The following is a 13,921-nucleotide window of genomic DNA, read 5'->3' as shown; positions in this document are numbered from 1 at the left end:
CTAATAGTGGAACAGTTAAAGATTATAAGAAGATAGTATGTAGGTAACTAGATAATCTAAATTAGATTATCAATTTACCCGGCACTAAGTCTGTTTAAATTAAAAGACCACTAGCCTATCTAACTTGAATCACTATATAAATTCAGGACAATTAGATAAAAAAATTTAGCATACAGATCTGAAATCTATAAATCTAAATCCATTATGTATCTTAAACTTATAGATCTAGAATAAAGCAATTGTGGTTGCCAATGCCATCAATTTCCCTAATAGATTCTCCAGTTTATCTTATCTGTAGTAGTCATGGTTGTAGACCGATTAACATGGGAATGGGCCTTGATATCCCAACCCTGCTATTCCTTCCTCAGCCCACAAATATATGTTCAACCACTGCCGACACCTCTACTACAGTACCACCTTGTTTCGAAACACCCACACCATGACCACACACGCCTTGCAGTGCCATTATATATTCTCCCTACATCATATCAATAATACCTGACACGTCCAGTATTTCCATCGCTTAAGACGACAACAGTGCCAGTACATAAACAGCAGACTGCCGACTGGCCAGTCACTAGGGCGAACATAGCCTCGGCATTTAACAGCATGACGCCGGCAACGATCGGAACAAGGCTATGCTAAGTTATTAACGTCACAAAGGATGGAAAGGGTGGAATTCTTCCCACCTAGCAATCAGGAGAAAATGCCGTGTTGTGTGCCATGTGCGGAACCATCATGGTGGACTGTGACGTTGGACTATGGGACAGCAGCTTGAGTCCGGGACAGATAGTTGGGGAAGAAATGATAAATTCATGATTGAGATTCCACTTAGCAATATCATTACAATGACAAATAATTATATGATAATAATATATCCCAAATTTAATAATCATTTAGACAAGATACAGGCTAATAGAGTCAATTAATCTACATAGAAAGTAGCATATCTAAATACCTTACATCACCAAACTCCATGGTATAGAATGTCATCTGAAACAAGAGAAGCGAAGCCAATTTACTCTGGATGCAAAGATAACCCGATTCCGCCTCCATGAGAATGTAATAGGAAATTATTTAATGGCAGCCTGCTAGTAGCATACAGTGCAGAAAAATATGCCTAACTTTGTATTGCGACGTCGTGCAAGTATTGCGCCCGTCCACTGTCCAATATTTGCCTTCTCGTATTATCGCTCAGACTTTCAGTATCCCCATCTAGAGTAGAGCCCACGAACCCAAGTAACGCTTTTCAGCCTCGTGAGGACGAGCAACCACCTGGATAAGAGCCTCTGTCAATTTTCTAGCAGCTGGTATCAAAGTTGGACAGGATTTACTTCGCATAGTAGGAAATCTGTTTGCTGCATAGCGGAGGGCTCGGGTTTGTTCCCACCTCGATATATGTTGCTACAGCCAAAACTACAATCTGCTAAAGAAAGTATTGAAACCATTACTGGAACTTTGAGCAAACCAGATATGATTGAAGAAGCTGTGATCTCTGTACGTTCCACGCCAAGAAAATACCCAAGTATTCTAACAAAGGAACGTTTCGCCCTTACATCATGTAAGCCGTTTGCGGAAAACCCTGTTAACAATGTGGCATGATCGTGTGACAAATATGAGACGGATCTAGATCGTGTTTCGTATCGGGGATATTATTTGCCACAGGATTGTAGTGCTGACGGCCATACTGACCACATTCCTCCCCTTTTCGTCTTCTTTCTGACTTCAGATCTTTGGCGGCAGAAATATCCGAGCAACTTTAAGGAGTTTATAGGGAACTTGAGACAGTTAATGTTTTCGTATCTACCAAGGTACTCTTCAGGCTGCCGAGATTAATCGAAGTATGGCCCCCCATTTTAGTCTGAAGCCCTTCCTGGGCGGTGTAATAGCGGGACGAACGGCCATGGTAGGGAGAACGGTACAGTTGCATGAGTCTGGAAGAGGTGGCACCATGATAGGTGTTAGATAGTCCTCCTGCGGCGCACGGAGGATAAGTGGCAAGATAACTTCCGCACAGGCCTACTTCTTGTATAGGAGGAAGTGTCGTACTATATATGTGCAGGCGGGGCTACCCTGGTTAATACAAGGACCGAAGACATTGTCACTGTCTGGCAGGCATTCCATGGTGACTGATGATATCGTAGTGGAGAAGGGACGAATTGACGGGGATGATGGGGGAGGCGACCTGGATGGTCCCGGGCTACTTGCTATAAATACTGGATGGGGTAAGGGCCAGGCATCCCCCCCCCCCCCAATCATCCAATAGAGTGGGGCATCCTTATCTGAGCATTTGTTTTACTCCCGGTACCCCTGGCCACTAGGTTAGAACTATCATCACTCACCCTGGCTATTTATCAGACATTTGGTGGAACAACGTCCGTACGGGTCAAGAGTGACAGGATGATATCTAGGGGAATGGTAGAGGCACGGACAGGCGCTAAGCACTCACAAGCATGGCCAAGCTTGAGCCATCTTCCCCCGCTCGGTGAACCGCTGGCCTGGGCACTTTATCTACTACTGATACCTACTTGCCAAGCTTAATATGATCATGATAGGTATCAATAATAAGCATGCACCGACCGATGGTACGGAACTTCCTCTTACACATTGAGTATGAAAATATTGGACACTCCACACCTCGAAGGTAACGACCCTGATGGTTGATACCGAGCTAGCTTTTGTTCTCCTCCATCATGAAAAGGAGCGGATTTCGCTTTGTTGAATTGATCCTCACGGTTGACACCTAGGCTGAATAATCGGAAATCGAGCGTTCCGTTAGGCTCGGAGTAAAGGCGACCGGGTCCCTGATTCCCTACTCCGTACATGCTTACGGATTACCCCGCAGATGCAGCAAAAGGATCGCGGGTCATCGGTGTGATACCCGCCGTGGTATAGTTTTTGGTTCAGAGTCGGGTTTACCCTGGAGTCAAATCATAACGAGGGAATTCATACCCATTAGGTACATACACCGTCGGCTGTCCGGACGGAGAATGCTTCATATGCCGTTTGCGTTCTAGCGCTGTCTCAGTTCCCTACAGTCCATGCGAATGTCAGCCCCCCGATACCCCTGTCCGAATGGATCTGGAGATATTGTTGGTGATTACCATTGGCAGCGATCATGGCACGAGCGGCAGGCCCTGCAGGAAACTAAGATTTTGGGTCGGTGACAGCCGTCGTGGTTTCTTTCCGCGTGCATGAAGCCAGCGCTAATAGCGAGACGATGTCACATTACTGCATGATGGCGATAGAGGCTCGATTTCAAGCAAACATTATTGGGGGAGACATATAGCCTAGGCAGATAAGGCAGGATAGTAGGTGGTCTTCGTGGCTCATGCGGTCATTTAAGCGTGTTTGTCGTAATGCATCCAGAAGTTCATCGAACTTGAGCTGCGAGAGCTCTGTTCTTCGATGGCTGTTCTTGTGGGACATGTGAGTTCGTAGATTAATCAACCCCCTCCCCCCTTTCCCGGGGAAAATACTGAAGGCTCTTATAGTTATAGGGGGAACAGCTATATGCACTCAACCACTAGGTCCTTCGGCTTCCGGATTCCATCGAAACAATGAATGCAGAAATAGATGCACAGGTGGCAATTGAGGCCCTCCATCGTAGGAGAGTCCAGAATCGTCTTGCACAGAGAAACCGTCGTATGTCCCACGCTTGTGATTCTCTGGCTTAGAAATTCCGATCCCTTTCAAAATGACTAATGACACTGGATATGAAGGCAAACGACAAGCTGAGCTAGAACAGTTGCGAATGCAAAATTTGGCCAATAAACAGCAAGAACGCCCCGAGGAGAGGCGGAATGAGGAGACTATGGCCGCCGACAACAAGTCGGGTCAAAGCTGTCCACCAACGGTGGGAGACGGTGTGACTGGTGAACAAACAAATACAACAGCGGGGTCTGATATGTCAGTTGATTCAACTATTGGAATGCACAACTCCCCGGTTGAACCCCTAGCGGTAATTGCACCTGACAAGTTGTCATGGCATCAAGATGGATATGTCGGTGGAGGCTTGGATTTGAGCCCAAGCACGTTGACTGGGTATGATAAGATGAATGATTCAATCACAACCTTTCTCCTTGACCCGGAATTGGATCTGCCACGGGATAGCAGCACGCCCAAGTTAACCTCTATTAATCCCACGTCCGCCAGCACCCCTCAAGCCCGCAGCAATCCACTTCTGCACCAGGAGAGCGCTATACGAACCACACGATCAAAATTCGAAGTCCGCCAGAGAGTCTGTAAGGCTCAGGCGACAAATTGCGGAGTGATTCGACATCAGTGTAAGGAAGGGCTGCCCACTGTTCGAATGAACATTCCCACGAACCTGTCGGCCATGATGGAGATATGGGACAATGGCAGCCTGCTACACAAATACAGCTCAGAAAGCCAGGGCAAGACAGCCCTCCACATAAGTGCCGAGCGTGGCGACGTTGGAATTGTGCAGTTTCTCCTTATTCAAGGGGTAGACGTCAATTGCGCAGACGGGTGGGGACGTACTGCATTGCATTATGCGGTACGAGCTGCGCATGTTGATATTGTCACGCAGTTGCTTGCAGCGGGCGCCGAAATCGGGGCTCGCGATCATCATGGCCAAAGCCCACTGCATGTCGCAGTGGATGTGGGTTCCGAGGTGATCGTGCGACTGCTAGCAGACGAGGGCGCAGACCTCAATGCCCCCATCGATATCCCAAACCATATACGTGAGGGAGCGTGATATCTTCGTGTGAGGATCCTTCAGGCTGAATGCGCTTCTATGTTTCTTTGGGAACGATATACTTTCCTATAGCCCGAGAGGAAGCACAATGGACATCGTGATATTGACTTGCAAATATCTAATCAGATTGAGATGAATGGCTTTTCATGACTAGCTACAATAGAAACTCCAGTTCCTTATGTAGGCAAAGACGCACCGTGAATTTCACATTGACATCTTTCTGACTACCAACAAGCCAAAGAGAGTAAGTTAGTGAACTACGATGACTTCGCTGCTACAGAAGCTAGTACTATATATTCAACGGCGGCAGATGGCATAGTGGTACTAGGACCTCACCACACAAACCTTCATACTACGGAAAAAAAAAAAAAAAAAGACTGATTGGGTATTGAGAATAAGTATAATATATAATGGAGGTTTTGAAAGAAATACAAAGTCATAATAACTAGTAGTTAGACTGAGAAAGGGCCCTCTGAAAGGGCGCGCTAGTCGAGTATAAGGCAATCATCATCATCATATTATCTAGTTAGAATGGGGCAATGTTTTCAGACTGTCAATATTGAGGACGTGGGTAGAATTAACGTTTATGATTGTATAGTAGAGACTGTTCAGCACCTAGATGCTATTTTTCTAGGCTCAGAGAGTTGTTCTTTTGTTACAGTATCTTTAATGTTCAGCAGAGACTAATAGGGATAAGTACAACCGGGGCATATACTAGTAAGAAACCCGCCCCCCAACAAGAAGTAACCGTGCAACGGTAAAATTAACGGATCAGGAGAGGATGATAAAGAGTAGAGTAGTCTACATGTATATCCGCAGAGGATGACTTATATAGCAGAGCCGGTGATAGTGGACTCATGAATGCTAGGACTAGTACTACCGCTGTTGCTTGTAACACACTCCCATGGGCTTTATTAAATCCCCACTGATGTAGGGACGAAAGATGCTTGATCCCCGAACTCAACGCAGTCAATCCAGTCCTTTTTACAAACACCCATGAAGCATTTCCAGAGGGTACCTGTCAAGCAATCTCCCCGGATTCGTAGTCACCGACATCCTCGTGGTCAAGAAACCATCCGTGAATCTCCTTGAACTTATGCGTCATCACACGGTAGGGGTATCCGTCCGGCCGTCTAAGGGCGACAAAGTCGTCCTCATCCAAGGCATTCCGCCGCTGCCAATCCAAGATGGTGTCGTAACTCTTGCACTGGTGTTGAATGTTGAAGTCCGGCCATGCATGGTCCAGGGTATCGGTCCAGATATGCGTGTAGACATCTGTGTTGGCCGAGCACATGATATTCTGGGCCAGGAGCCACACGCAGTGCGACAGGTGCAGCCGATGCATCTCGGAGGTGGTATTGAGACCGCCGGGGTATTTGGCGCCGTAGTAGTGGCCGAAGTATGCCTCGCGCCGCAGGGCATCGAGACAATGCATTTGATGGAAGGCGTCGATGCGGCCGAAGTAGCTGTCGTTGCCGCGACCCCAGCTGGGCGGGATGCGGACGGCCTCCGCCGGATCCTTGCCCATCGCCAGGACCTGGCTGCGAGTCAGCGCAATTGGTCGGGTATCATACAAGGCGGCCCAGGCGCGATCGATTTCGATGCTGGGTTCCTGGCGGTAGATGGTGGGGGGATCCCTGTTGAGGAGGGTGGCGTCCATCCGCTGCGGTGCGACCCGTATGTCCACTTCGTCCAGGATCGGGGCTATGAGTTTTCTGGTGCATTAGGGAACACTGGCTAGGAGTGGCTGGTGACGAAGTTCTACTCACACGGCATGGAGACCTGTTGAAGGCAGTAGTTTCGCTGTGTATCCTCTCCGCGCTCCTTGTACAGTGGGGGAGACGGCGATAGGGATAGCGTGAACATTAGGCTTGATATCAGGAAGAATCCCAGGTTGAGCCATAGAAGGCGTACCGGATCAAGCAAACGTCGTGTGTTGTTGGAGTCTGGAGCAAAGACATCCCCCTCACAGTTGCATTCAACAATCCCGTCTTTTTCGGAAACCAGATGATGAACTTCACCGGAATTTGGCAGAGTTGTGTACGAATGCACAGTGGCTCGGAAAATAGGAGCAGCCCTTGTGGCAATCCATGACTGCAATCTAGTACGCAGTGACTTTCCTTCGGCCATTATGTGTCTTTGGGATTTATGGTGATGTTCTGTAGGTGATGGGGCTGTGTACGACTACAATGTGCTTTCAGACCACAACAACCCCTCTCCCCCCCCCCCCCCAACAACACATTTTCAGACCTCACACGGCCGAGAGTTCTTACTCAGATGTCTTTGTGAAGATAGGCTAATTGAATGATGACAGTGACTTGTGGGTCTGGCTGGTATGACTGTCAGCACACCACCCAGCATGTCAGCATGACATTTTGCCAGACGATTGGCACATAACATGTGCAATGAGACCTTCGTTCCCAACTCTACATCCTAATTCTAACCAGCGTTACCCTGGAACAGGTAGGATGATGGACGGCAAAAGACACAGTTATCACTTTTGGCTCCTGCTTGGCCTCACTGTCACGTTCCTGGGAGTCCTTGCGGTATCCTTTCTCCGCATGAACAACAGTGCCGACTTTTGGATTCCATGGCTAAGGGTATCACATATATCATGCGATTCAGGAGCTCTTGGTCCCTATTTAGAGACATTTTCCTATCATCGATCTGAATCAGAGGTGGCGTCTCCGGATCCCTTCTCTGCCAAATGGATGGACAGCAGTAGTACTGGGTTCGTTCAGATACACGAGGCCGGTGGGAAGACAAAGCACTACGGGGTGTCGATGTTTCATCAACTGCACTGTCTAGAAAGCCTGAAGATGGCCCTTAAGCACGAGTCGCACCATACAAGGTACTGGGAGAGAAGAGGGGAGGGCGAGGGCGAGGGCGAGGATCATTTAGAGCATTGCCTTCAGTATCTCGAGCAGGTAAGATACTATCACATATTACGCACTTGCATATCTTGTGCTGAAATCTGCCCTTCACAAGGCGATTATGTGCGCAGCAGATGACACCATCGAGCCATCCTTTGTCGCTGAGTTACCCACGGGTGAAAAGGCTCGAATTATCAATGGCGACGGCGTTGTGCATCGGTGTAGAAATTTTGACGAGGTCCAACAAGCTATGATACTCAGCGAAAAAAATCCGTTAGTTTTGCAGAGACGATTAGGGGAAGGAGATACCTTGCGTATGATTATGGATTCGGTGCGTTGACCTCCAGCTGGGAGGAACACATGCGACGGCATTAACCACGCCCTATGTATCTCAGTATTCGAACACATAGATGAGGGCTGTGTTTGATGAGCATGGATTTCACATACATAAGTAGAATATCACCCACCGCTTGGACAATACATCTACTGTTCGATATCTATTATGAGATGGAAAGCGCAACAAACTTCTTTGATGGCGACGGCCAATATTACGCATCCTAGGACATGGAACTATATGAAGGAAAGACAAATCGGGTAAATACAGGAAAGATCCATGATCACCCCGTCTATCATCAAAAGGAAAGTACCTCCACAGAGAAACACTCCAATATATTGAACAGCTTCCTTCTTACAGACCACTTGCTGCGGTCTTTTCCCTAGCGGCCTTTGCTTCCTCGGGATGCTCCCGCCAGTATGTGAAGAATGTATTGCCCGGAAATTCCATATACTGGTCATCAATGCTCTCCCACGGCGCATTGTCAAATCCCGATTCCCGCATAATCTCTTCCGCTTGCTCCGCGGTGACATTGTAATTCCAGTAGCTGGCCTTGTGTTCCTTGGCCCATTCCTGGATCTTGGTAAAGTTTCGACAGGTATGCGTGGTTGCCAATCGTGGCACAATGACCTTACTTGCTGGGAAGTTGACCCGGAAGGGAATTGGAGCAACGTCTGCGTGGCACATGAGGGTTTCCCTGATGGAGTCAACACAGTGATCTAGCAATAGATAATTAGCTAGGGGTCAAAAATGTTTCCGCAAACGCTTGTAGGGGATGACTCTCACCCCAATGACGGAATTCGATGCTTTCACGGTCGATGACACCTTTGTCATTCGTCACGCCCGCCAGCCCTGGAAACCGTTCGGGGTATAGTAGCATTCGCAAGTCGTTGAGGCAATGCAGCTCGTGCCATACATCAAGCTGTACGAGATATTCGTCGGTTCCAGGAACTTTTAGCGTTGGATGGGGAAGCATCCTCGCCTCATGTTCTGGAATCTTGGAGATTCCGACTTTGATCGGTGTCAGGTATTTTCATCCCCGAGCTCAGCAAGGCCAGCACTTACAGTTATATAGCTCCTGCCACAGGCGGTCCGTTTCGTCGGTCGGAAATCCCATGTATGGGGTCTTCTCAAAGAGCGCAGCACGAAATTTGTGTTGCTTGATATACTCGATGGCCTCGTTGGCAGGTGCTGAATGAGGCAACCTGGGTCAACCATTGGTTTATGATAGCAACATATGAGAACGTACAGTATACGCCGATGGTGGGATCCTGGAAAGGTCGATGCGATAGACTTCCAACCAATGCGGCGATAATCAGTAATAGAATGGCGTTGGACACATAGAGGGTGACAATATGAGCTCTCGAGTATATTCTAAATCGTGGCGGTTGCTTGGTATAGTAAGATTCGATGAGGCTTTCCTTTTCATGGTGACGGATGGAATCGATAGAGGTCTCTGTGGATGATCGCTCGGGCATCATGGCAGAGTACGGAAGACGAGTTGAAAGGGGAGAAGCCTTCAGGGCGCAATCAGCAGGGAAGTTTGTGGGTTCTCGTGGATGCCAAAGACTCGCATGCCCGCAGGTCAGCACATTCCTGAACATGGCGCCTGTCATCCGTGTTCTGACAGCAGCCACTTGATGTGTGCTGACAGTCGTAATCCTATCTGCTGTGAGAGGTCTATCCATATAATCGTGTTCTCCCTCGCCTACCAAGGGAAATATCATTCGCATTGCATCGAACAAACTGAGTTCTGTCTTGAAGTATCATTCACGGTCTCGGACTCTATATATCTTGATAACCGTACAATCCACAGTGAAGATCGCTGCCGTTCTTACCCTGGCCATTGCCACTGTTCTCGCACTGCCCGTTGGTATGATCCCACCCGATAGGTATCGAGATTCCGATTATATAAACTAAGAATTGCTAGCCGATGACTCCACTGCGTTGGAGAAACGCTGTGGCACCGCCAAGCGCGACGAAATCAACGTCGCAGTTCGGTCCGCCGTGAACACTGTCAAGCACAAGCGAGAGCTCACGGAGATCGATGTGGATGAGATTTCCGCCGCCCTCTACTCGTCTTGGTGCACTCCATGAGTGCTCAATCTAGTCACCATTGACTGGGCTGCCTTGCAGATGTTTGCGGAAGAAGGATTGGGGAGCCTATGGTCACGGACCTCATGATTTGAACAAGAGATTAAGTGGGGATCTGGAGTGGAAGGGGGTCGGAACATTGGGAATCCGGATGCGCCTGTTACCTACCATCTTTGCGAGGCGATTAGAAGCTGCAGGCATCAATATAACAGGGTGGTAGTTGAACGATTTCCGTTGGTCGTATCTTCTTTGGTCTTTTCGCCTCCTGACAAAATTATTTGCATCTCCTCCAAGTCGGAGATCACGTAGAAACGCACAAAGGTACTTCCGGCACATGATACCATTACTGATGATCTGTTATAAATTTCAGACTGGTCTCTGTCCTTTGTGGCTTTCCTCTGTGGGTTCACCTTTGTGTATATGCCGTCCAGGTTATATCACCCTTTTTGATTTGCCCTTTCTCGCGTGCCTTGATTTTATGCATTTACTTTGGGGTTGAAATGTTGCATGTATCAATCAGATAGAAAGTCATGGGAGGGTACCACTGCAAGACATCAGGCTTAATTCTACACTATGGGTTCTGGGGACTGTTCAACAATCTCCAGGTCTCCAGTCCATTCAACCCATCCCACTTGCGGCATTGATGTGTAGTTCCATATCCACTTAGAGTTCTTTTCCCTGGATCTGGGCCCTCGAGTGTTGCATCCCCGGCGCAGAGGATCGCTTGCCGCAGATAATCAACGCAATGCTCCATGTGGCGTACCGACTCCGAGTCCTCCGCGTGATTCTGTTGTCCATTTCCACCCGGAAAATGTAGAGTCGCCACGTGAAGCTGTTTCAGACAATGCAGTTGGTGATGCACGCTAAGCATGTAGACATTCGCCGTCCCTGCCAGGACATCTTTATTCGGTGGTAAGGAATATAGCTCTGGCCTTTGCACATGCACAAATGCCGTCGTTTCTGGTGCCGTTGTGCCATTAGATTCAGGGAGGGTGCGAGATATAGAATGATGTAACAGGTAATAATAAATGAACGCATACCGTAGGCACCCCAGGCAGCCTCCACTTCAGCAACGCTCGTCAGGTTAGTCATGGTGGCAGTTCGGGTGAAGTTGCGGGAAATGCATGGTACTGATGATAGGAATCAGTTCCGGGCGAGGCAACGAAAGTGAATTCTCACACTTACTCGGCGGAACGGGGGATGCTGGCCAAGGCTGGGACGCATCCGAGTACGATCTCACTAGAAAGAGAATTGTCGAGGCTTCCAACAAACATATTCCAAGTAGGCTAAAAAAAGCAAATGGATGAAAATACTGAAGTGCCGAGGTGATCTTGTAACTGGTTGAAGTCGTCAAGTTAGGGTTTTGGAATGGGCGCTTTCGCGAATTGGCATTCGGCTCATCCCCTGCAACAAGTTGATATGACGGTTCCATATCGAGATATCCACAACGTTGGTACACACACACACACAGAGAGAGAGAGAGAAAGCCAACCCATCACAACTGGACTCAAGTCAAATCAAGTGAAAAAAAAAGCTCGGATCAGGCCCGTACTGTATTTCACTCCTTTGGGTTAGCCTTGTCAGCACACAGTGCGTCATTTTGCGATGTTCTCATTGGACCACCAGATACACATAAATCAACAGATTTGAGTCCCAACCCCGCAATCTGATAGCAACCCAAATCGCTACACTGTCTCTGCATATTATCTTTACATACCACGAACACGAGGTATTTACACCTCCATCCTTGCATTGAAATATGGCTGCTGCGGTTTCATCATTATTCCGCTACTCCACTGGGGCCGTTGCGACATCCGAGACCGCTAAGGCATTCTCATGGGAGGCCCCGGTGCCTGTCAATACATTCTGGGATAGCTTTGAATACTCCGTCGCTCGTAACTTTCTGGCCAATTTCTCCGATGCCGAGCTTACACAGCTGCCCATTGACGAGGCAAGTTCCGATGACCACCGAATCAAGCTGCAGCTCCTCCTACGGCTGCTCCAAGAGAAACTAGAGCAGGAGGAGGCAGCTACGTCGCCTCCGCAGTCTCTCTACACAACCGATTACCTGCGCTGGTACCAGTTGTGGCAGGGGATCTATTGTCTTCAAGATAAATTGGACCTTCCCGAGGCCGAACAGACCGTTCGGATGCTGGTGGAAAAGAGGCCCGACGAATCAAATGTGGTGCCACCGCACATGCTCGCGGACCACCTGGTGAAGATTGGGAAGTACCAGGAGGCAGAGGAAACTGAAAGGCCGGTTTGCGCATGGATGGATTCACGGCCGCACTTGGGACCATCTTCTCCACAAGCCATCAACGCTCGCCGGATCATCGCCCAAGCCTTGTGGGGGCAGGGACCATCAAGGCGCTCGGAAGCCGAAGCCCTGGTGGCCGAAATCCATCGGCTCGTGGACACGATGGATGGAGGGAAGTTTGGTGTTTATCAGGCTGAAGAGAAAAAGCTCAACGAGGAGCTTGTGGCCAAGCTCCACATCTCCTGACCTGGTTTGATCTTGTGTCGCGGCTTGTAAGCCCGACCATCTGTAGACAATGACGTTGAAGTGAGGCTTCTCTATCGTGTGGGTAGCTGCTAGATATGAATCAGAAATGGTTCTCTGCTCTACACAGACCCCACCATCTTCTACTCGATTTTTACTCTAGAAATCTAAGTAACGCTTGTTTATAATCTTGTCTTAACATGTACACCTGCAGTGTTACGGTGTGCTAGATACCATAGGAACCTCCCCACCACAAATTGTTCATTGTGGCGGCCCCCACGCCATTTTCTTTCGTCCACTGGTTTATGCTGTCGAAATTCCGACAATAATGAAGTGTTCCAAAGTCAAATGACACATCTCTAAATAGCTCCGTCTCAGAGGTTGTTTCGCCGTTATAATAAAGAGTGACGGCTCCGACATCACCCCAACACTGGCGATTGGTACGAAGTTAGCCAATGGTCCAAATCCAGGCGTTGGAAGTCCTTACCATGATAGCATGACGCAGTCGCTCGATACACTGGTATGCTCTATCCCATACCAGGGAATTCTCACCTTGAAACGAGGGGAGATGAGTGAAGTTGTCGTCAGAACGATAGCCGAGCTGCCGGAGAAAATTTAAGCAGCCTAACTGCACAGCATACTCAGGGAGTGCAAGGATAGCACTCGCATCACCGGGGTCCCGAACCCAGGCAGGATCATCTGCTGAATCTAACTGTCCAAGGCTCTGCAGCCGGTCTGCAGGGATCGAAATTGGGTGCTCTGAAATCGATATCAGCTATGTCCCTTTGTTTTCTTTTCTTTTCTTTTCTTTTTTCTTTTCACAGCTGAAACGCAGGTTCCGACCATCCTCTCCCCCCCTCCTAATAATGTCGCGATATGGCCGTAGGTTGTTACTCTTCCCCGGGGAATCTCTTGCACGGCGGCGTAGACGGCGTTTTTTTTTTTTTTTTTTTTTTTTTTTTTTTTTTTTTTTTTTTTTTTTTTATTATTATTATTATTATTATAACACTAACACTACATCTACTATGTAATAAACTCCTTATCAGAAATGATCCTTTCATTGCTCACTATTTGAATCACTTATGTAGAAATAGAATATGAAGGAGTTATATACAATCTACTTGAAGAGTTGCAGGATAAGACATAGAAGCGCAATAAATTATTATGTCGTAAGTCAGGACATAGATGTCAGATCTGGATTCGGAATCTGACTACAAATTCAGCCAAGAATCACTCAACAGCTCCTTCGCTATCTTTCTATTCTCAGGTATCCATTGCAACATCGATCGTAGGAATTGGAGAAAAGATTACTGGCTGTTTGCACTGAGATTCTCCTCTAATTTCTTAAGAAAAATATCTAGAACGGTAACACTGCCTGCGCCTAGCCATTCACCTATGCA

General features: G+C 48.0%; 8 protein-coding genes across 8 annotated transcripts in view; 4 read left to right on the top strand and 4 right to left on the bottom strand.

Annotated features, from left to right (window-relative positions):
• Positions 1-4,441: 4,441 nt before the first annotated feature.
• ASPBRDRAFT_80144 (ankyrin repeat domain-containing protein) lies at positions 4,442-4,618 on the top strand (the record flags this gene model as incomplete). The annotated part of the gene is made up of 1 exon (XM_067629485.1): positions 4,442-4,618. A coding segment is annotated over one exon (177 nt), but the record flags the coding sequence as incomplete, so codon positions are not given.
• Positions 4,619-5,451: 833 nt separating this feature from the next.
• ASPBRDRAFT_48084 (oxidase ustYa family protein) lies at positions 5,452-6,949 on the bottom strand. Its single transcript, XM_067626014.1, has 2 exons — positions 6,490-6,949; positions 5,452-6,424 (listed from the first exon to the last, which is right to left on the bottom strand). The coding sequence occupies exons 1-2, from the start codon at positions 6,848-6,850 to the stop codon at positions 5,742-5,744; spliced, it is 1,044 nt and encodes a 347-aa protein (XP_067474297.1). The 5' UTR covers positions 6,851-6,949; the 3' UTR covers positions 5,452-5,741.
• A 242-nt stretch (positions 6,950-7,191) lies between these two features.
• ASPBRDRAFT_136335 (uncharacterized protein) lies at positions 7,192-7,933 on the top strand (the record flags this gene model as incomplete). The annotated part of the gene is made up of 2 exons (XM_067618785.1): positions 7,192-7,647; positions 7,709-7,933. 2 exons carry the CDS (start codon positions 7,192-7,194, stop codon positions 7,931-7,933), a joined length of 681 nt encoding a protein of 226 aa, XP_067474296.1.
• ASPBRDRAFT_48083 (oxidase ustYa family protein) lies at positions 7,857-9,405 on the bottom strand (the record flags this gene model as incomplete). The annotated part of the gene is made up of 4 exons (XM_067626013.1): positions 7,857-8,646; positions 8,714-8,938; positions 8,993-9,118; positions 9,177-9,405. 4 exons carry the CDS (start codon positions 9,403-9,405, stop codon positions 8,282-8,284), a joined length of 945 nt encoding a protein of 314 aa, XP_067474295.1. The 3' UTR covers positions 7,857-8,281.
• An 81-nt stretch (positions 9,406-9,486) lies between these two features.
• ASPBRDRAFT_59054 (uncharacterized protein) lies at positions 9,487-10,241 on the top strand (the record flags this gene model as incomplete). Its single annotated transcript, XM_067627990.1, has 4 exons — positions 9,487-9,511; positions 9,744-9,800; positions 9,858-10,005; positions 10,064-10,241. The coding sequence occupies 4 exons, from the start codon at positions 9,487-9,489 to the stop codon at positions 10,239-10,241; spliced, it is 408 nt and encodes a 135-aa protein (XP_067474294.1).
• Positions 10,122-11,423, bottom strand: ASPBRDRAFT_48081 (uncharacterized protein). The gene is made up of 3 exons (XM_067626012.1): positions 11,207-11,423; positions 11,062-11,151; positions 10,122-10,981 (listed from the first exon to the last, which is right to left on the bottom strand). Exons 2-3 carry the CDS (start codon positions 11,111-11,113, stop codon positions 10,593-10,595), a joined length of 441 nt encoding a protein of 146 aa, XP_067474293.1. The 5' UTR covers positions 11,114-11,151; positions 11,207-11,423; the 3' UTR covers positions 10,122-10,592.
• Positions 11,424-11,780: 357 nt separating this feature from the next.
• Positions 11,781-12,524, top strand: ASPBRDRAFT_200218 (uncharacterized protein; the record flags this gene model as incomplete). Its single annotated transcript, XM_067621408.1, has 1 exon — positions 11,781-12,524. One exon carries the CDS (start codon positions 11,781-11,783, stop codon positions 12,522-12,524), a length of 744 nt encoding a protein of 247 aa, XP_067474292.1.
• A 222-nt stretch (positions 12,525-12,746) lies between these two features.
• The window catches only part of ASPBRDRAFT_347534 (uncharacterized protein), a 1,898-nt gene continuing 723 nt past the window's right edge, over positions 12,747-13,921 (bottom strand). The window contains exon 2 of the mRNA XM_067623267.1: positions 12,747-13,280. Within this exon, the coding sequence (XP_067474291.1) occupies positions 12,970-13,280 (311 nt within the window). The 3' untranslated portion in view covers positions 12,747-12,969. The remainder of the gene's footprint in view (positions 13,281-13,921) is intronic.

The sequence above is a fragment of the Aspergillus brasiliensis genome (genome assembly GCF_001889945.1).
Source record: "Aspergillus brasiliensis CBS 101740 unplaced genomic scaffold ASPBRscaffold_17, whole genome shotgun sequence".
In the NCBI taxonomy this organism is placed as follows: domain Eukaryota; kingdom Fungi; phylum Ascomycota; class Eurotiomycetes; order Eurotiales; family Aspergillaceae; genus Aspergillus; species Aspergillus brasiliensis.
Note: the sequence above shows the minus strand (reverse complement) of the source record. Positions and strands in the feature narration are given on the sequence as shown.

Coding starts and splice junctions, on each gene's coding strand:
- ASPBRDRAFT_48081 (XM_067626012.1), bottom strand. CDS start 11,113: ATGACTAACCTGACGAGCGTTGCTGAAGTGGAGGCTGCCTGGGGTGCC. Junction 10,982..11,061: donor GGCTGCCTGGGGTGCCTACG/GTATGCGTTCAT, acceptor CAACGGCACCAG/AAACGACGGCATTTGTGCAT.
- ASPBRDRAFT_48084 (XM_067626014.1), bottom strand. CDS start 6,850: ATGGCCGAAGGAAAGTCACTGCGTACTAGATTGCAGTCATGGATTGCC. Junction 6,425..6,489: donor TCAACAGGTCTCCATGCCGT/GTGAGTAGAACT, acceptor GAAAACTCATAG/CCCCGATCCTGGACGAAGTG.